The sequence below is a fragment of the Drosophila montana genome, unplaced genomic scaffold, assembly GCF_035044405.1.
Source record: "Drosophila montana isolate Dmon_TW-CO22-7 unplaced genomic scaffold, ASM3504440v1 contig_3848_1, whole genome shotgun sequence".
Lineage (NCBI taxonomy): Eukaryota > Metazoa > Arthropoda > Insecta > Diptera > Drosophilidae > Drosophila > Drosophila montana.
The window spans coordinates 3015833-3035630 of NW_026998720.1; the positions used below are offsets into that span (position 1 = coordinate 3015833).

At 45.1% G+C, this 19798-nt stretch overlaps 8 protein-coding genes across 10 annotated transcripts; 6 read left to right on the forward strand and 2 right to left on the reverse strand.

Moving 5' to 3' along the window:
* Positions 1 to 21: 21 nt before the first annotated feature.
* On the forward strand, positions 22 to 932 carry l(3)87Df (lethal (3) 87Df). The gene is made up of 3 exons (XM_064696734.1): positions 22 to 163; positions 238 to 425; positions 493 to 932. The coding sequence occupies exons 1-3, from the start codon at positions 134 to 136 to the stop codon at positions 605 to 607; spliced, it is 333 nt and encodes a 110-aa protein (XP_064552804.1). The 5' UTR covers positions 22 to 133; the 3' UTR covers positions 608 to 932.
* A 288-nt stretch (positions 933 to 1220) lies between these two features.
* ry (rosy) lies at positions 1221 to 7785 on the forward strand. The gene is made up of 5 exons (XM_064696705.1): positions 1221 to 1433; positions 3537 to 6140; positions 6201 to 7346; positions 7414 to 7581; positions 7632 to 7785. Exons 1-5 carry the CDS (start codon positions 1374 to 1376, stop codon positions 7680 to 7682), a joined length of 4029 nt encoding a protein of 1342 aa, XP_064552775.1. The 5' UTR covers positions 1221 to 1373; the 3' UTR covers positions 7683 to 7785.
* Positions 7774 to 9561, reverse strand: snk (snake). 3 transcript variants are annotated; one of them, XM_064696726.1, is made up of 4 exons: positions 9404 to 9561; positions 8970 to 9344; positions 8444 to 8693; positions 7774 to 8391 (listed from the first exon to the last, which is right to left on the reverse strand). In XM_064696726.1, exons 1-4 carry the CDS (start codon positions 9471 to 9473, stop codon positions 7806 to 7808), a joined length of 1281 nt encoding a protein of 426 aa, XP_064552796.1. In that variant the 5' UTR covers positions 9474 to 9561; the 3' UTR covers positions 7774 to 7805. The 3 variants fall into 3 exon arrangements, with proteins under 3 accessions (XP_064552796.1, XP_064552795.1, XP_064552797.1); XM_064696725.1 differs by having other exon boundaries at positions 8970 to 9347; XM_064696727.1 differs by having other exon boundaries at positions 8970 to 9354; positions 9404 to 9543.
* A 121-nt stretch (positions 9562 to 9682) lies between these two features.
* Positions 9683 to 10423, forward strand: LOC135438413 (small lysine-rich protein 1). The gene is made up of 2 exons (XM_064696736.1): positions 9683 to 9890; positions 9946 to 10423. The coding sequence occupies exons 1-2, from the start codon at positions 9690 to 9692 to the stop codon at positions 10012 to 10014; spliced, it is 270 nt and encodes an 89-aa protein (XP_064552806.1). The 5' UTR covers positions 9683 to 9689; the 3' UTR covers positions 10015 to 10423.
* On the forward strand, positions 10127 to 13216 carry Hsc70-2 (Heat shock protein 70 cognate 2). The gene is made up of 2 exons (XM_064696707.1): positions 10127 to 10734; positions 11374 to 13216. Exons 1-2 carry the CDS (start codon positions 10561 to 10563, stop codon positions 13105 to 13107), a joined length of 1908 nt encoding a protein of 635 aa, XP_064552777.1. The 5' UTR covers positions 10127 to 10560; the 3' UTR covers positions 13108 to 13216.
* Positions 13217 to 13252: 36 nt separating this feature from the next.
* On the forward strand, positions 13253 to 14911 carry LOC135438406 (uncharacterized). Its single transcript, XM_064696729.1, has 5 exons — positions 13253 to 13557; positions 13618 to 13741; positions 13790 to 14140; positions 14404 to 14708; positions 14776 to 14911. The coding sequence occupies exons 1-5, from the start codon at positions 13268 to 13270 to the stop codon at positions 14831 to 14833; spliced, it is 1128 nt and encodes a 375-aa protein (XP_064552799.1). The 5' UTR covers positions 13253 to 13267; the 3' UTR covers positions 14834 to 14911.
* Positions 14912 to 14997: 86 nt separating this feature from the next.
* Positions 14998 to 17185, forward strand: LOC135438405 (uncharacterized). The gene is made up of 5 exons (XM_064696728.1): positions 14998 to 15185; positions 15256 to 15510; positions 15955 to 16287; positions 16347 to 16675; positions 16741 to 17185. Exons 1-5 carry the CDS (start codon positions 15027 to 15029, stop codon positions 16829 to 16831), a joined length of 1167 nt encoding a protein of 388 aa, XP_064552798.1. The 5' UTR covers positions 14998 to 15026; the 3' UTR covers positions 16832 to 17185.
* LOC135438402 (methanethiol oxidase) lies at positions 17114 to 19077 on the reverse strand. Its single transcript, XM_064696722.1, has 6 exons — positions 18978 to 19077; positions 18726 to 18889; positions 18189 to 18658; positions 17636 to 18128; positions 17452 to 17577; positions 17114 to 17384 (listed from the first exon to the last, which is right to left on the reverse strand). The coding sequence occupies exons 1-6, from the start codon at positions 18988 to 18990 to the stop codon at positions 17190 to 17192; spliced, it is 1461 nt and encodes a 486-aa protein (XP_064552792.1). The 5' UTR covers positions 18991 to 19077; the 3' UTR covers positions 17114 to 17189.
* Between the last annotated feature and the right edge of the window lie 721 nt (positions 19078 to 19798).

The following is a 19798-nucleotide window of genomic DNA, read 5'->3' on the forward strand; positions in this document are numbered from 1 at the left end:
AGCGGCTTGACATACCATTTTTTTATTTTACTTTGTCGCATTATGGCAACACTGTTCATAAACAGCTGTTCGCCGCGTTTTGTAGTCATTTTGCTGTTGAAAAAATTTTAAATTGAGTTTTAGTTTATAAACAATGTCAGACGACGTAGAGGAGCCAAGCAAGGTGATATTAAAAATAAAATTATAAATTTTAAATTAATGTGAAATGAAAATGAATTTATGTATTTTGCGGGGCAGAGCTTCTTTATATTTGGACGCGATGTAGCGCAGATACCGTGCTTTCGTAACAGTTTTTTATATGGCATCAGCGGCGGCATAGGAGTCGGTGTTTTAGCATTTTTAGGCACCTCCCGCCCCCATTTGGCCACACATATTGGTTTTGGCTCCTTCTTTTGTGGCACAATGGTCTATTGGATGGCATGCAGGTGAGTTGTCATTGTTACTGGGATTGATTTTGAGCGCGCTACAGTCTTATCAAACGCTTTTCGACAGGTATCAGTGGTCGGTGCGGCGCTTTGAGCAGCAGCAACTGCGGGAGGCAATGCGCCGGCAGGCCTTATACGAGGGCACAACAGTAGAGCGTGACTTGGATATTAAATCTGCGTAACACTGATTCAACTTATGGATACATATATAAATATTTCGACGAAACAGTGTAAACCTCTAGATACACTAAGAAAAATTGTAGCTGAATCATTTTTTATATGTACATATTTGCATATGTTAACATATGTAAATTTCTGCTAGATTTCTAACATTGAAATACTTTTATTTTACCATTAAAGCACCTTAGCGCAATAAGCTAAACTTGTGACATATTTAAGTGCAAAATACAAATGTGTATTGGCTGTCTCATATTCAAACAACTCCTGAGGCATATATACGTGTATGTTAGTTTAAGAGTAATAAATTATGTAAATTTGTTTAACGAATTGACCAACTGATATATTTAAAACACCTGCAACTTGCTGTTATAGGGAATATTGTTAGTAATTGTTATTGCCTCTGTTAATTACATTATATTTTCCGCCTTTTTAGGGGAACATTTATGCGCCTAATTACTTTTAAACGAGCTACCTATCAGGTAGATGATAACCACTCGGTTGTGCAATATAATTTGATGAAACCTCTCCATTCATATGAGACACAATCTCGACCCTGTTAAGTGGTGTCGTTCGGCTCTAATCTCGGAATTGCCGCGCCTCAGCGTCAGAACGAATTCGTTACTTGCTCGAGCAGGTCGTGTCTGTGAGTGTGTGGGAACTGTCAGGCAACAGGCAATTAGTTATCGTTTTAGTTTTGCGCCCAGAACGATTATATATCTACAAAAGTAACTAATAACTTTTAAAGTATACACATATATTTCCTGCACAATGTCAAAGACTGCAACAACATCAACATCAGTTTTAGTGTTTTTTGTAAACGGAAAAAAGGTAAAAACAAAAACTGGTTTAAGCAACAATATACATTTTTTTTTCTTAAACTGTGACAGTGTTTTGATATTATTTCTCGTCGACATACAAACAAATTTGTAAAAAAAAAAACGAATTTCATCCATTTCGATTTAAATTTCAACGACACTTTTTTTAATTGCATTCCAATGCCAGTTATTCAAAGCATGTTTCTCATTCAATTGAGCAGATCGAGCGATTTTTTTTATTAAATTGATTGCGATTGTGTTGCTGATAACAATTGACCCACAATGTGGGGTCATTGTTTTTTCCAAGTGGGGGGCATCGTCACAGCTTATCAACTTGTTTTAAAATTCCTTTTAAAAGCATATGCAATTGCGCGTGTTTCAGCAATAATAAAGATATGAACTTTTTATGGCATAGCCAAGTATTTTAGTTTTTCAAGTTGTTACTGTATCCTAAATTAAACTATATTTCATTTAAAAACGTATCACACGATTAGATTATTTTATGCATTTTTATTTTAAAACAAAACATTCGATTAGATAATAGTCTTCATCAACATTAAACGGGTAAATTGCTGCACATAATAATAAATGCAAATCCCTGAATGCAACTAAGAACTCTATCTCTATTTGGCTAGGTGTCGTAAATAGTGTTTAGCAAGTAAAAACAATGTATATACTATATGCAATATATTTGTATGCATCCAGAATAATAATAGTACTAAGCACAAATGCAATCAATTCGCGCGTGTTGTTTTTCTAGTGGCTCGCCTGATAACAGCAGATAGTGGAACTTTTGAAAAGTTGAAGGCTCGAAAACGATGCAACGTACTAAACCAAATTTATTTTCAAAAGTTTATTATTCTTACACGAATTGTAATTTTCATATTTCAATTGTGAATTGCTTAAGGTATTTGTCAGTTTTAAATAAATTTTATAGGGGTTAATGAAACTTTGCCTACGCCGCGGGTGCCGACTATAAATATTTTGTTTATTTTTAATTTATTTTTTTTAATATACATATATAATTCTTTGGTTAAAATTACCTCTGACTCTTTTGACTATAAAGTTGCTAATATTTGCATACGAGCCTATAAAGTCAATGTATATCTATATACATATATTTATTATTAACGGAACGACCAACTGAGTTCCATGTTTGCCTGTTCCTCTATCTTTGAAAGCTACATATTTATGTTGATAAAACTTGGCATAGTACATAAGTCGAAACCGGTTGTATTAGTTTAGTAGAGAACTCTTGTGTTGTCAGTCAAAAATTATATAAGCACTTGTTTTTATACCCTGCACCCATTGAATTGGTATAAAAAGGGTATAATGTGGTTGTGCAAATACACGTAACTAGCAGCAGGAGGCATCTCTCTCCATAAATAATAACAATACATGCAATCATGATACAATTAATTTAATTAAATTAAGCATAAAAAGCCGAGATAAAAAGCTTTATTTTTGGTAACAATCATTTACGACAGCTCGTAGCTAGGAATAGGGTATCTCCTAGTCGGATACCCACGACCAGTGCACCCGTTAACTTTTTTATTGATTAGTAACAGTTAAAAGGGTAATTTACAAAGTTGTTACATTGAAAAAATACAATTTACCCTTTTTTAGCACTTTTTAATGGGCTTAGGGCATACAAAGCTCGCTGGTTCGATTCACGGTTCGAACTACGAACCTCGCCTTTAGGTTCGCCACGTGCACCTGATTTTTTTACAATTATGAACCCAGGTTCTGGTTAGAACCCTGCTTGTAAAATGTTCTACAATTTATAAAACAGAATTAATTTAATAAAAACAAAACATCAGGTTCATCTGTTCTTTGTCCAGCTAAACCCTTTTAAGGTTCGGCTTATAAAAAAATAGTTTCAATTTCTGTTTAAAAACTGGCATAAATCCTTGATAAAAACTGTATCAACTAATTTAATGTTCGACATGTGAAAATATTTATTTTGCATAAAATATTTATTCATTGATTTCAAGAGGTTCGCATTAATTACAAATACTCGAAGCACCAAACTTGGAAATTGACATATGCGATTTTTGTTGTTCATAAGTAGAAAAAACGAAATATTTACGTCCTTCTATATATTTGAAATTGACAGGTAATTGATCCCAATCCAGATCCGGAATGCACGCTGCTTACCTACCTGCGCGAGAAGCTGCGCCTGTGCGGCACCAAGCTGGGCTGTGGCGAGGGCGGATGTGGTGCGTGCACCGTGATGATCTCCCGGCTGGAGCGCAGCAGCAAAAAGATTCACCATTTGGCAGTTAATGCCTGCCTGACGCCAGTGTGCGCCATGCATGGCTGCGCTGTGACCACTGTGGAGGGCATTGGTAGCACGCGGACACGTCTGCATCCGGCACAGGAGCGTCTGGCCAAGGCACACGGCTCGCAGTGCGGCTTCTGCACGCCGGGCATTGTGATGTCCATGTATGCCTTGCTGCGCAATGCGGCACAGCCCTCGATGCGCGACCTAGAGGTGGCTTTTCAGGGTAACTTGTGCCGCTGCACCGGCTATCGCCCCATATTGGAGGGCTACAAGACATTCACCAAGGAGTTTGCCTGCGGCATGGGTGACAAGTGTTGTCGTGTAAATGGCAATGGTTGCGGAGGAGATGGCGGAGATGCGGCTAAAACTGATGACACGCTCTTCGAGCGCAGCGAATTTCAGCCCTTTGATCCCAGTCAGGAGCCTATCTTTCCGCCGGAGCTGCAGCTTACAGCGGCGTACGATGAAGAGAGCCTCATCTTTCGTTCGGATCGTGTTGCCTGGCATCGACCTACGCAACTGCAGGAGCTGCTCCAACTGAAAGCTGACCATCCGGCTGCCAAGCTAATTGTGGGCAACACAGAGGTCGGCGTGGAGGTTAAATTCAAGCACTTCCTCTATCCCGTGCTCATCAATCCCATCAAAGTGCCCGAGCTTTTGGAGCTGCGTGAATCGGACGAGGGCATTTACTTTGGCGCCGCCGTCAGCCTCATGGAAATCGATGCATATCTGCGCAAGCGCATCGAGGAGCTGCCGGAGTCACAGACACGCTTCTTCCAATGCGCCGTGGACATGCTGCACTATTTTGCCGGCAAACAGATACGCAATGTGGCCTGTTTGGGCGGCAACATCATGACCGGAAGTCCCATCTCCGATATGAATCCCGTGCTAACTGCGGCTGGTGCGCGCCTGGAGGTGGCCAGTCTGGCTGAGGGCAGGCGTTCGGTCCACATGGGCAGCGGCTTCTTTACTGGCTATCGACGGAATGTCATTCAACCGCACGAGATTCTGTTGGGCATACACTTCCAGAAGACCAAGCCGGATCAGCATGTCGTGGCATTCAAGCAGGCGCGCCGGCGTGACGATGACATAGCCATCGTGAATGCGGCCGTGAATGTCAGCTTTGAGCCCGGCTCCAATGTGGTGCAGCGCATACAAATGGCATTCGGTGGCATGGCACCCACCACGGTGCTGGCGCCGCGCACTTCTGACCTCGTGGTGGGTAAGTCGTGGAATCAAGCGCTGGTCGAGCGGGTGGCGGAAAGCCTGTGCGCCGAACTGCCCTTGGACGCCTCGGCGCCGGGCGGCATGATAGCCTATCGACGCGCCCTGGTTGTCAGCTTGTTCTTCAAATCGTATTTGGCCATCAGCCGGAAGCTGTGCGATGCCGGCATTATGCCGCCGGATGCTGTGCCCAAGGCGGAGCTGAGCGGCGCCGATAGCTTTCACACTCCCGTCTTGCGCAGCGCCCAGCTGTTTGAGCGTGTCGCCAGCGAACAGCCCATTCAGGATCCGATTGGCAAGCCAAAGGTGCATGCAGCTGCCCTGAAGCAGGCCACTGGCGAGGCCATCTACACGGATGACATACCACGCATGGATGGCGAGCTATATTTGGGTTTTGTTCTGAGCACCAAGGCACACGCCCGTATAATCAAGCTGGATGCCAGCGAGGCGTTGGCCTTGAACGGAGTTCATGCCTTTTTCAGCGCCAAGGATTTGACAGAGCACGAGAACGAGGTGGGCCCGGTGTTCCATGATGAGCACGTCTTTGCCGCTGGCCAGGTGCATTGCTATGGCCAAATTGTCGGCGCCATAGCTGCCGAGAATCAAACGTTGGCCCAACGCGCCGCTCGGCTGGTGCGCGTGGAGTATGATGAGCTGCAGCCAGTGATTGTCACCATCGAGCAGGCCATCGAGCACCAGTCGTATTATCCCGACTATCCACGCTATGTGACCAAAGGCGATGTGGCGTCGGCCTTTGCCGAGGCGGATCATGTGCACGAGGGCAGCTGCCGCATGGGCGGCCAGGAGCATTTTTATCTGGAGACTCATGCAGCGGTGGCTGTGATGCGTGACAGCGACGAACTGGAACTGTATTGCTCCACACAGCATCCATCGGAGGTGCAAAAGCTGGTGTCGCATGTCGTCCATCTGCCTGCCCATCGGGTTGTGTGCCGCGCCAAGCGTCTGGGCGGTGGTTTCGGTGGCAAGGAATCCCGTGGCCTTTCGGTGGCATTGCCCGTGGCCTTGGCTGCCTACCGCCTGCGTCGGCCCGTTCGTTGCATGCTGGATCGTGATGAGGATATGCTCATCACCGGGACACGGCATCCGTTCCTCTTCAAATATAAAGTGGGCTTCAGCCGTGAGGGCCTCATCACGGCCTGTGACATTGAGTGCTACAATAATGCCGGCTGGTCCATGGATTTGTCCTTTTCGGTGAGTAGTACATGGCATGCTTTCGCTTGATATATGCTCACTGGCCTCATTTCTAAACAGGTCCTGGAGCGCGCCATGTATCACTTTGAGAACTGCTACCGCATCCCGAATGTACGTGTGGGCGGTTGGGTGTGCAAAACCAATCTGCCCTCGAATACGGCTTTTCGTGGCTTTGGGGGACCCCAGGGCATGTTCGCCGGCGAGCACATTATCAGGGATGTGGCCCGGATCGTAGGCCGTGATGTGCTGGACGTGATGCAGCTGAATTTCTACAAAACCGGCGACTATACACACTACAATCAGCAGCTGGAGCGTTTTCCCATCGAGCGCTGCTTTGCGGATTGCCTCCAGCAGTCGCGCTACCACCAGAAGCATGCGGAGATAGCGCGCTTTAATCGGGAGCATCGCTGGCGCAAGCGTGGCATAGCACTGGTGCCCACCAAATATGGCATTTCCTTTGGCGTCATGCATTTGAATCAGGGTGGCGCTCTTATCAACATCTATGGAGATGGCTCCGTACTGTTGTCGCATGGCGGCGTGGAGATTGGACAGGGCTTGCATACCAAGATGATTCAGTGTGCTGCCCGAGCGCTGGGCATACCCATTGAGCTAATACACATCTCGGAGACGTCCACGGATAAGGTGCCCAATACCTCGCCCACGGCGGCCAGTGTTGGGTCCGATCTGAACGGCATGGCCGTGCTCGATGCTTGCGAGAAGATTAACAAGCGTCTGGCGCCAATTAAGCAGGCTTTGCCCACGGGCACCTGGCAGGAGTGGATCAACAAGGCATATTTCGATCGTGTCAGCCTATCGGCAACAGGTTTCTATGCTATACCCGACATAGGCTATCATCCGGTAACAAATCCAAATGCGCGCACCTACAGCTACTATACAAATGGTGTGGGCGTGTCTGTCGTGGAGATTGACTGCCTGACGGGCGATCACCAGGTGCTCAGCACGGACATTGTCATGGACATTGGCTCAAGCATTAACCCAGCCATTGATATTGGTCAGATTGAAGGCGCCTTCATGCAGGGCTACGGGTTGTTCACACTCGAGGAGCTAATGTACTCGCCGCAGGGCATGCTCTACTCACGCGGACCGGGCATGTACAAGCTGCCTGGCTTTGCGGATATACCCGGCGAGTTTAATGTTAGCCTGCTGACCGGCGCACCCAATCCACGCGCTGTTTATTCATCAAAGGTGAGTCATTTGGTAACCCATCCGTATATATATACATATATTTACATCGCATTTATATAACTTTCAGGCCGTAGGCGAACCTCCGCTTTTCATAGGTAGTTCAGCCTTTTTTGCCATCAAAGAAGCCATTGCCGCGGCCCGCTCAGGGCAGGGCTTGAATCCCGAATTCAATCTGGAGGCGCCTGCCACCTCGGCACGCATACGCATGGCCTGCCAGGATCAATTTACTCAACTGGTTAGTCCGTTCCACTCAGTTGAATTTAACTAATTCTTTATGCATTTCAGCTTGAAATGCCAGAGGCGGGCAGCTTTACGCCCTGGAATATAGTGGCATAAGAGCGGATAGTGCCCATTTGCTTACATTTTTCATCTAGAAATATTAAAATGTGTACAGTACAATAATGATTATAATTAAAAATTACTTCGATTTTAGTTTTAATTGAATAGTTGTTATATTATCTAATGCTTCTTAAAGACAATTCTCTCCACCCAGTCCAGGTAGGAAAACAACTTTGTGTAGACGCCTGGTGCATTAGGCGAGGCACAGAATTTGCCAAATGATGTTATGCCCACGACAAAGGCCACACAATTGTTTTCGGGCAATATGGCATGCAGCGGTCCGCCCGAGTCGCCCTGACATGTGTCTTTGCCGCCCGGCAAATAGCCAGCGCAAAACTGGGAATCAATGATCCCATTTGGCAGGCGTCGTTCCTTGCGATAGATTTGCTTACAACGCTGTTGCTTTATCATGTCCAGATCTACCTGTCGCAACGTATTCGACTTGGCGCCTAGAAACTCAGTACGTCCCCAGCCAGTAGCTACCACAGACTGGATGTGCAGTTCAGGCATTTGCCACAAGCAGGCTGGACGCACATGCTCCGACAGTTTGGCGCGTTTGGTCAACTTGAGTAGCGCTATGTCATGGTAGTATGAAGACGATCGATACTTTGGATGCAGTATAATTATAAGTATTTTAATGTCTTGCTGCCAGGGACTGGTCACATTTAGTTGCTGTGCGCCCAGACGCACCATGTCTGGTGGTTTACTAAAATGAAAAAAATAATGTAAGTCGGGTCTTCTGGGGCGTTGCCACTCACCTACCCGACGTGGCGCAGTGTGCCGCCGTGAGCACATAAAGCTCACTGACCAGCGTTCCGCCGCAGCCCCATTTGATTGCACCGTCGCTTTGCGTCCAACCCAGTGCAGTCATATGTGGGAAAAGGGCATGCAGTGTGGGCGTGCCACCCACTATTAACGGCACACTGGACACACACTGTTTGCCTGAGAAGCCGCGTCCAGTGTCGCTCAGACGCAGATCCCTGGTGGCGCTGTTATACTCCTGGCATTCTAAAAATTGACAGGCAATTAAAATTAAATACTTTTTTTGACCAGTGCTGCCAACTTTGCCGCTGCAAAAAAGTAGCTAAATCACATTTTATAATTAGCTAGAATTGGCTAAATTAGATCTCTGAGCATAAATTAACAAGTAACAGGGATGCTACTACTTATAATTAAGATTCTTAAAAAATAGCTAAATAATCTTAAAGGGGCTAAATACCTCTTAAAGCTACCAAATTCAGCTAGGAAATATCTAAATTGGCAACACTGACTGGACCAACTTACTTGTGGCGCTTATGCGCTGTGCCTCAACATGCTTGTCGGCCAATGGGCAACAAATGACCGGCACGTTGTTACGATGCGTGCAAACGTCAACACGTGTGCCGTGCAAGCGATATTCGCGTATAACATGAAGGCACTGGTAAGCCAGGATGCAGTAGCCGCTGCGTCCATCAAAGCTGCGCCGGCAAAAGGCGCCCTCTTGTAGGGACTTTGTCTCTCCAGACTGCAGCTCATCGTCGTTGTCAAATTTAAAGGAGCTATCCGACGGTTCAGTTTGCTTTTCTCTCTTAGATGCGGCAGCGTCAGATGCAGCCGCCTCCTGCGGCCAATGCTCTGGATACGTATATTTTGTCGTTTGGTAATTGACTATCTCAAAGGCTGCTGAAAACTGAACATATTAATAGGCATTAAGTATTCCATATATCCACTTCCATTACCACTGAACGCATGTGTTAACAGAAGAAATAACATGAATTCTAGGCTTATAATTGTTGACAAAATTGGCATTTCTGCATTTGTCGTTTCATTTGTTTTGATTCTTGTACATTTGTAAACATATAAATAAAGTAATCCAGCTGGTCAGCAAAAGCGCCATATGGACAGTGCTGTAAAGCGCGACAACCTCCCAAACGGCACTCCAATCAGGAGCCAGTGTAAAGGGTTGCCAGGCAGCTTTTTTTATTAAATCGATGGGGCAGCCTCGGTATTTTTCGAAAATTTCAAATGGCCGGCAAAAGTAAAAAGAAACGAAATAGCAAAGATTCTACATCGAGCAACGCGGGAAGTGGCGAAGGCGATGATAAGAAAAAGAAGGAAGGCGTTGGTGGCAGTAAGAAAAAAGGTGGAGTGGGCAAGTCCATTGGCTGTGATATATTCAATGATGCCGCAATGGAGAATGCCTACTATGTGTGCCACAATGTGCAGGTGGGATAACAAAAGAAATAATTAATCTACATTTAAATAATTGATGTATTTGCAGGACGTGCTAAAAACTCGTGGTTTTCCTTGGCCGGATGGACAAAAGAAAAAGAAAAAGGGCAAGCGTTGAGAAACACTATCAAATATAAATATGAATCTAGTATGACTGTATTGATTTATTTACAAAACTAACAACAATATGTAAAATTCATTCGATTGAGATTTCATACACACCTTTCATTCACAAATACGGCTCAACTGCACGATTGTAAAAGGGCAAAAATATTTGTACCTGTGTTTCTATTTATACCAGTCCAAACCAAGTCGTCATCATCAATTTAGAACCAAAAACAATTTCTCAAAGCGCAGTCAACGCAACGCCAAACGTCAGCATCAACACTTTCTAGAACAAACGTCAAAATCTCCAAAATACGAAACCATATCAAAATTGTCGGCGTGTGAAAATTACATATAACAAAAAGAAAAAAACAAAACACATTTAGACTCGTTTTGTAGAATTGCCAAAAAATCTGTGAAGGCGACTAGCGCAAAGATTGCACCATAAAAATCCGAGAGTTGTGCGGGCACACGATTCAGTTGGGCGGCATCTGTGGCAGCAAGCGGATCATTGTGACGTCATCTTTAACGAAGCGCTTGGATTAGTGTTGGACAAAACATGGCTAAAGCACCGGCAATTGGCATCGATCTGGGCACCACCTATTCCTGCGTGGGTGTCTGGCAGAACAATAAAGTGGAAATTATTGCCAATGATCAGGGCAATCGCACAACGCCATCGTATGTGGCCTTTAATGATACGGAACGCCTTATTGGCGATGCCGCTAAGAATCAGGTGAGTGGCCGTTGTTCATGTTGCACTTGACACCAAATGTGGCTGGCCATAATTGGCCAAATATGAGCATAGAGCATGTATATGGACGTATGTGTGTGTACAGTGAAAGCTTTAATAATGAATAGCAGGTCCACAGTCCCAATGTTTTTCATTACTTTTTCGAAAAAATCGACCTTCATTCGACGGACGTTTATTTGAGCAGATGCAGACACGAATTTTCGAATGGAAAAAAATTGATCTTTGAAATAGAAAAACCCTATTTTTAAATCTAAATTTATAAAGTTATCAATCCTACAAATTTTTTACCATTAACATGAAAAGCCATACTTAGTTTCTACTGTTCCTTTGGCATATCGGTTAAGCAATCCTCATCCTTCCTGTACCGTGAGTGTTTTGCTCAAGAGCTTTTACTGTATTTATGTATTGCCAAACATATGACTGCGTCTATAAGCAATTTAATTGAAACACGTATATACACATCTACATATAGGAAAGTTTTTATAAATATGTTTGCATATGTTTATAAATATATTAAATTCAACAGAATATATGGGGAACATCCCAACAGTTGGCCTCTTAAAAATAGATATATTGCTGACTAATTGCTTAACCACGCCCATATTCCCCATACGATTTCAGGTGGCAATGAATGCAAAGAATACGGTATTCGATGCGAAGCGTTTAATTGGCCGCAAGTTCGATGACCGTAAGATACAGGAGGATATGAAGCATTGGCCCTTCCAGGTGATCAACGATGGGGGCAAGCCAAAAATTGAGGTCGAATTCAAAGGTGAACGTAAGCGTTTTGCACCCGAGGAGGTCAGCTCTATGGTATTGACCAAGATGCGTGAAATCGCCGAGGTTTATCTGGGCGCCAAGGTGAAGGATGCGGTTATCACCGTGCCGGCATATTTCAATGATTCACAGCGTCAGGCCACTAAAGATGCCGGCTCCATAGCCGGTTTGAATGTGCTCCGCATCATCAATGAGCCGACGGCTGCCGCCTTAGCCTATGGCCTGGACAAGAACCTGAAGGGGGAGCGCAATGTGTTGATATTTGATTTGGGCGGCGGCACCTTTGATGTCTCCATACTGACCATCGATGAGGGTTCGCTGTTCGAGGTCAAGGCCACTGCGGGCGATACCCATCTGGGTGGCGAGGACTTTGACAACCGGCTTGTCAATCACTTTGTGGAGGAGTTCAAGCGGAAGCACAAAAGCAACATTACCAGCAATGTGCGTGCTCTGCGCCGGCTGCGCACTGCCTGCGAGCGGGCTAAGCGGACGCTCTCCTCCAGCACGGAAGCCTCATTGGAGATTGATGCACTGCACGAGGGCATCGATTTCTATTCGAAGATTTCGCGTGCACGCTTCGAGGAGCTGAACATGGATCTTTTCCGCTCGACCATAGAGCCAGTAGAGCGTGCCTTGAACGATGCCAAAATGGACAAGAAGGCCATACACGATGTGGTCCTGGTGGGTGGCTCCACGCGCATACCGAAGATCCAGCGTCTGCTGCAGGACTTCTTTGGCGGCAAGCAGCTCAATTTGTCCATTAATCCCGATGAGGCGGTGGCCTATGGCGCCGCCGTCCAAGCGGCCATACTCACAGGCGTGGGCAGCTCACAGATCCAGGATCTGCTGCTGGTCGACGTGGCGCCGCTATCGCTGGGCATTGAGACGGCCGGCGGTGTGATGACCAAACTGGTGGAGCGCAATGCTCGCATTCCCTGCAAGCAGCAGCAGACTTTCACCACGTACAGCGACAACCAGAACGCGGTCACCATTCAGGTGTATGAGGGTGAGCGCGCCATGACCAAGGATAACAATCTGCTGGGCACATTCAATTTGACTGGCATACCGCCAGCGCCACGGGGCGTGCCCAAAATCGATGTGACCTTTGACCTGAATGCCGATGGCATTCTGAATGTCAGCGCTAAGGATAACAGCACGGGCAAGTCCGAGAAGATAACCATTACAAACGACAAGGGACGTCTGTCCAAGGCTGAGATTGATCGCATGCTCTCCGAGGCTGAGAAATACAAGGATGAAGACGATCGCCAGCGGGAGCGTGTCGTTGCACGCAACACACTCGAGGGCTACATCTATGGCTGCAAGCAGGCTGTGGATGAGGCACCCGCCGGCACTCTGGACGAGGCCGACAAATCGAAGGTGCGGGACAAGTGCAGCAAAGAGACCGCCTGGCTGGACAGCAACACTTTGGCCGAAAAAGAGGAATACGAGCATCATCTGAAGGAATGCCAGCGCGTCTGCAGTCCCATCATGTCCAAGCTACATGGCGGCGGTCAGCCGCCCAAAGGAAAACCAGGAGCGGGCAGCAGCAGCGGACCCACCGTCGAAGAGGTGGACTGAGGAACTAAGGAATTAGCCGTGTGCGCGTTAGCAGCAGTCACGAACAATTGTATTGAATATGTATTTGGAATTTATGCAAATGTTACATTAAATAACAGTTCATTATGTACGCAGCCAGGTGGTGGTGTCGGTGGTGTCACCTATTTTCAGTCGTGTTTTAATGGTCGCCCCGAGCAAGCGGGCTTTTGTGGAGCAGCTCAGCTCTCGCAGCTGCAATGAGCTGCTGCATCCGCACAGCTGTGCGCGTGCCGCCTGGCACAATCTGTGGCGCTTTACATGGTCAAATGCCAAGTATTATTTGCCAGTGGCCATGCTGCAGCTGCTGAAGCAGGCGCTTCGTGGCGTCCAAGCGGAGCAGCTGCTCCGTGCTGCAGTGTGGTACCATGCACAGCTGGTCTTTGGCGGATTGGTCAATGGCTGCCTCATAGCCACATTCATGTGTATGCTGCGGTAGGATAATCATAGGTTTTCCACTTGAACAGCCCCATCTTATTCCTCTCCTGCGTGCAGCCAGCTGCTGGGCGAGTTCCGGCCGCACACACTGCTCTTTGTGCCGGCCATGTTGGGTGGCGCTTTTATTGCCCTGATGCCCCGACGCGTGAAGCAGCTCCAGCACACGGCCATCTTTCAAGCTGTGAGTGCGTCATAAGTTAACACCGAGTGCTTTATCCAATCCTTTTAGTTGATCGAAAGCCTGCTGGTGCAGCGCGCCAATCCTCTGACCAAACTGCTGGCCACATCTCGTTGGCTGCAAACGCTGCTCTTCATGGGCTGCAGCTCCATCATTATGCTGGGCAAGCAGCGCTGCTGGCACAATGGCTTCTGGTTTCTGACGCCCGATTGCCTGCATCCGGAGACCCACTTGGACCGCACTCGATACGTTGTCCAGGGCATGCGTAAGTATTTGCTCATTGGCCTCGCCCTGGACATCTTTAAGGCGGTGATGGGCTGCGTGAAAACGGGTCACTGGCACTTGAAGCAGTTGCGACTGGAATCTATGGCTTGGCTGGGCTGCTACGTGGGCATCTATCGGGTAATACACAGCTATATTTATACCCTATACCTACTGAAATTTGACAAAAGGGTATATAAGATTTGTCAGAAATGCGGTATGCAAGAGGTAGAAGAATACGGCCACCCACCCAATATACATCCAGAATATTTCACTTCTCCCGTCCCGATAAAATTAAGAAACAATATAAGAGACTAAAAGTAAAGATTACTGGGTATCGCTTAGTCGTTCACTCTACCACTTTAGAGCACTTATAATTAAAAGCATTTTCTTTTTTTTTTTAGATTACCCTATGCTCTATGCAAAGTCAAGCAGATGTCGGCCAAACACGACAGCAAATCTTGTCCAGCTTTCTTGCCGGCGTCAGCTTTGTGTGCTGTCCAAAACTGACCATTCTGAGCTATGCGCTGCTGGAGGCGGGTCGCACGCTTTGGGGCGGGGTCAGCAGGCAACGGCGGAAAGCACGTTTCGGCTATAGCGATCTACTGTATCCCCTGGCCCTGGCCTATCTAATACACACATATGCATTCCAGCCGAAAAGGGTTAGCGCCTTGACGGGCATCATTATTGACAGCACCACGGCTAATTAGTAAGTTCTCTCGTAGACTTCATCATTTGCTGCCCTTAAAGATTCCTTTTCTTTCAAATGGACACAGTGCCGGCAACATTGGCAAGCGACTGGAACAGCTGCAGCTGGCTGGAAGTTGGGCCTGATTTTAATTATTACTGTAATTAGCTCGCTTTACATAAATCGAAATATATGCATTTATATATTGCAATGCATTTTAACTATGGCATTTGCATATTAACCTTCAATTTGAACCGCAGCGGCGGCTCGTGTAGCGCCGCATTCTAGGCAACTGCGGGTCTGGCTGGGAGTCAGTCGTAAAGGTAACGTCGCCGCAAAATGGTTGCGCCCAGCAAGTTATTCGGGCCTCCACTCAATCGCTTGCATTGTGGACACATTTTGCATAGCCTGCCGGATCAGAGCTGCACGAAGGCCCTGCTCTGGAATCTGTATCGCAATCATGTGTCCAGTGCCAAATATTACTTGCCAGAATTGTTGGTGTGTCCACTCCCTCAATCTCCCCCAATCGAGAATACCCCATTCAATGCTGTCTTTTCTTTTGCTGCAGTTTCCGATAATTTTAAATTGGCGCCGGCAAACTAAAAGTCGTCTGTGGGCTACAGTGAAAAACTATTTGGAAACGACGCATTTCGTCTCGACAATAAACGCCCTCACAATCTACTTGCTATGCATCTTTCGGCGACTAAACGGACGTTACATTTACCTTTACACTCCGTTTATACCCTGTTATCTGGCATCGCAGATCACCTGGTGGGCGCCACCCAAAGTGCTGCAGTTCTATGTGACGGGCGTCACGCATGCGGTAAGTGTGGGCTCAACTGTTTCGCATACTCTGTTCACAAAGTGGTTAAGGGTATATTCGGCTTGTGCAATGTCCGACTAGCCCACTAGTGGTCGGGCAAATATGTAAATATCCCCCAGAGGGAGAGCATCTCATCAAATATGCCAAGTAGATTATTCATGGTCTTCCTTGAGATCTTTCCTACGGTCACAATTTGAGATCAACTCATAGGAAGATTATTCTCCTACTGTTTTTGGGTCTTTATAAACATTCACAAAATTAGCTAAAGTGAAGTAAAGTGACCGCATTTTAAATAATAATTACTAATTATGAGCTCGGTAAAGATTGATTTAGCCTAATTGGGCAAGCACATTGGAGTAACCGATAATATGTTTGGAGGATACCCTGGTTCGATGGACATTTTTGTTACTTGTAAGACCTGCTTTGATTATTTCTGTATTCCAGGCTATGGAGGGCATACTGCGTCAGCTGAATGTGAGCCTGGTGCACTCCCGACCTGCTCAGACGCTGATATTCATGCTGTGCTCGCTGGTGGTACTGCGGCAGCAACAGGCACATGGCTATTCTGGTTTCTGGTTCATCAAGCCGGCCCGGGTGCCGCTGGACTATAACGAGTGGTCCTTGGAGCGGCGTCTTAAGCAGGCCCTACTGGAGTTACGCACCTATCTTGGCATTGGTTTGGGCTTAGATGTGTTCAATGCCATACTGCGTATGGAACTTAAGAATCTCAACTTCAAGTCTACAGGCTTTATGCTAGCTTATATGGCGTCATACAAAGTAGGATTGGCTGTAAGTCAAATTTCGAGTACAATAATACCCACTTCTTTTGATTCAAGCTCGTACAATGTTTGCTGGCGAGCAGATTGGAGTTAAGGTACACCAATTTACTGGCGGCGTTCCTAAGTGGCAGTTCCCTCGGGCTGTTCAATCGCAATCCCCTAAGCTTCATGTGCTTGGCCGTAGTCACTGCAATTCAAGTATTGTGGCAACAGCTGTGTACTGTGGATGCCAGCCACAACAGGCTGATGGCTGCTGCGCAGCGCATACCCTGGGGTAAGCTGCTTATGCCACCCAACCTGGCATATTTGTTGCACAGCATGATCTTCCAGCGTCATGTAGTGAATGGCTTGGCCAAGTCATTTATAAACAATACGTGCGATAAAAAGTGAGTTTTATTTTTACACATTTGTGTTCATATTTACAAATTAAACTCAATTAATTCAATTTCAGCGTTCAACGTGTTTACTCTTTTTTGAACCTACCCATTGAAACAATAATGACCACAGTTTATGAATTACCAATAACCCCTTTCTTATTTTAGCTGAAATAAGAAGCTTACATGCTGACAAAAAGACGTTATAAAATGAAATTTTAAAATATCCGGCCTGCCAACTCGTTGCTAGAAATGGATTTCGTGGCGTTGCCACATTGCTTGCAAACAAATAAAACTAATTCCAACAATTTTCAATTTGAAATAGCTTAAGCTTTTTCGGGGAAACATACGATCGGTTATCTTGAGTATATTTTACATTAATATTCACTGGAATTTAGACAAATGCATCAGGTGCTGACGCTTCGTAGCAAATGTAGACAACTGTACGTGATGAGAATAAAAAATATTTAATTTTTTGCGCAACTTGGTAAATAAAAGTTAATAGCTTGGATTCATTGATTACATTTTACGAATCATTGACTAGCCAAATGTCTGAGGTGCAATCTCCACCCGGGTAGCGCATCTCATGTGGAAGGCTTGGTCCATATGGTTCCTTTCCAAAGTCAACAAAGAAATCCTCATTTAGGGTCATGCCACCGTTGACCACATCGATATCAATGAGGCACACATGTCCGCCCTTAGACACCATGCTTGGATAGAACTATGACAAAGAAAATAAATTAAAATCTTACTGAACTGTAATATTAAATCCTTGGGTCTGTGTGCACCTGTTTATCCCAAGGTGAATATAGAGAAGAGGATACATATAAGCGTTTGCCATCCAGAGAGAGCTGCATCATCTGTGGTCCTCCTTCCAAGCGACGACCCTTAATGTAGCGTGGAGGTGGCCTCTCCTAAATCAAAAATAACAATATAAGTCATAGCCGTTCATAAATTTTTCAGCCAACCTACAGTCAATTCTTTATCCTCCTTTACGATCACGTTCGGAAGATCGTTGCATATGGCGCCTCCTAGCCAGATTCTAGAGATGAGTTTAGGTTCGTCTGGTTTGGTGATATCATATTGCCTAACGTCACCATGTCGCCAGCAGTTGACATAGAGGAACCGATCATCCAACGATATTATTATATCTGAAATCATGCCACCCATTTCGGAGGCAGTGCCACTGCCAGTATCCACTAGCTTATTGGGAATATCAATTACTTTTTTCACATCGAACTCATCAGAGTCGCTTCTCTTCTTGAAATAGAACACCTTGGCATTTAAACCACATCCAACATATCCATCCGGGCGTTTCGGATCGTGCAGGAAACGAATCTCTAATGGTGCAGCGCCCTCGAGTCCCAGATCAACAGTTTGATATAGAGTTTGCGTCGACCATTTGTAAAAGTTTAGTCTGAAGCCGTACTGCGTCTTGTCATCCAAATCCTCATCTTTCCAACCACTAAAATATTGCACAATTTAAAATACATGGCGCTGGGCACACAACACACAAATGACAAACCGTCGAAACTTATTGGGTGCTCCCCATTCGGATGATACCATCACGTCATAATAGGGCTGATACCAGAAATCATAGCCGCACAGCGCTTTACGATCTCCTTTCGTCCAGGTGCCAACACAATTGAAATCGGAATCAAATAGAATAAAATCGCCCTTTGCATTACCCTGAGCATCGCCCATTACCGATATCATTATGTTGCCATTGGCCAAGCAGTGGGTCGTGTGGGGTGCGGTTACATTGTGGCTCTTCAGTACGTCTCCGTCGATAATCTTGATAATTTCGGGCTTGCGTGGATCCGTCGCCACGTCGAGTATGTAAATGAAATCGGAATTTAATGATGGCAATATCAACCTATTTCTCTTCGGCACACTTTTTGCATTCTTGTCCACATAGTAGCAGCTGGAGCAGGCATTCCAGCCCGAATGGTGCAGCTCGTTGCCCTTTTGGTTCGAAAAGGTGCGGTGAACGATCTATAAATAAACAAATTGTATTAAAAACTGACTGTTTAATTTCTATCGATTCATATTATTTGAATACCTGACTATATGTGGGACTATCAGGGTCCACATCGATTGTAGACAGATAATCGCCATGCGGCTCATCCAAGTTGGGTTGAATTGTCACCGTATAAAGTAGTTTCTCCCGAGGTCCACTTCTCATGGCGTCCAGCGGTGTCGCGTAACCGGGTCCATGGCAACAAGCTTAGAAATTATCCATATCAGTAGCGTTCATTATAATGTGGATTAATAGTTATCAGTAGAATACCAAATATTCCTGATTGAGCCTTACCTTTTTCTGACATTATAAGTAGATTATTTTTCGTACGTTGTTGTTGATCAAAGAACAGCAGAGCACTGGAACACACGCGAATGAGTATTTGCTTAAATATATGCATTTGCTATCGGCCGGTTCTGAGCGAGCGCTTTGTACATGTATGTGAATTCGTTCTCATCATGCTCTCTTGAAGATTCTCCTAGATTAACTTACGTGTATAAACCAAGTGTAAGATTATGTGTAAGTATGTGGTATTTTCATCAAACTTATCAGACACACGCCTTACCCAAGAGAAATTTTGTTGTTTACCTTTTATTAAAACAGAATTTATATATGTACATGCACACAAACAATTGTGTATATAATAAACTTGCAAACATCATGATAATATAACTGATGTTCGGCTCGTGTGATAACAAATTAATAAACAAATTTGTACTTTTATTTTGTTGTTGTTATCAGTATATAAGTGATATAAATATTGTGAATTATGGTTTTAATGAATTTTAACAACAAATTTTTGAAAATTTTTTCTTTAACTCGGATTTATTAGTAAACAAATTGCGTATCTTTTAAAAATGAAAAATATTTCTTATTTAATGTTTTTATTTAAAAATAAATGACTTTAAACTTAAATATTTTAAGTGCAATTAAGGTTTTCAATACTTTTATTATTAGTTATTTAATATTTTATTTTATAGTTATATTCTCATTTATTTAATTCGTGTAATCAGGGCAAGCTCTTCGTGCATTTAATCATGTCCATAATAGCACGAAGGGCAGTATAAGCACGATTCTTGCTCATCCTTAACATACGGCAACTGATGACAGTGTGG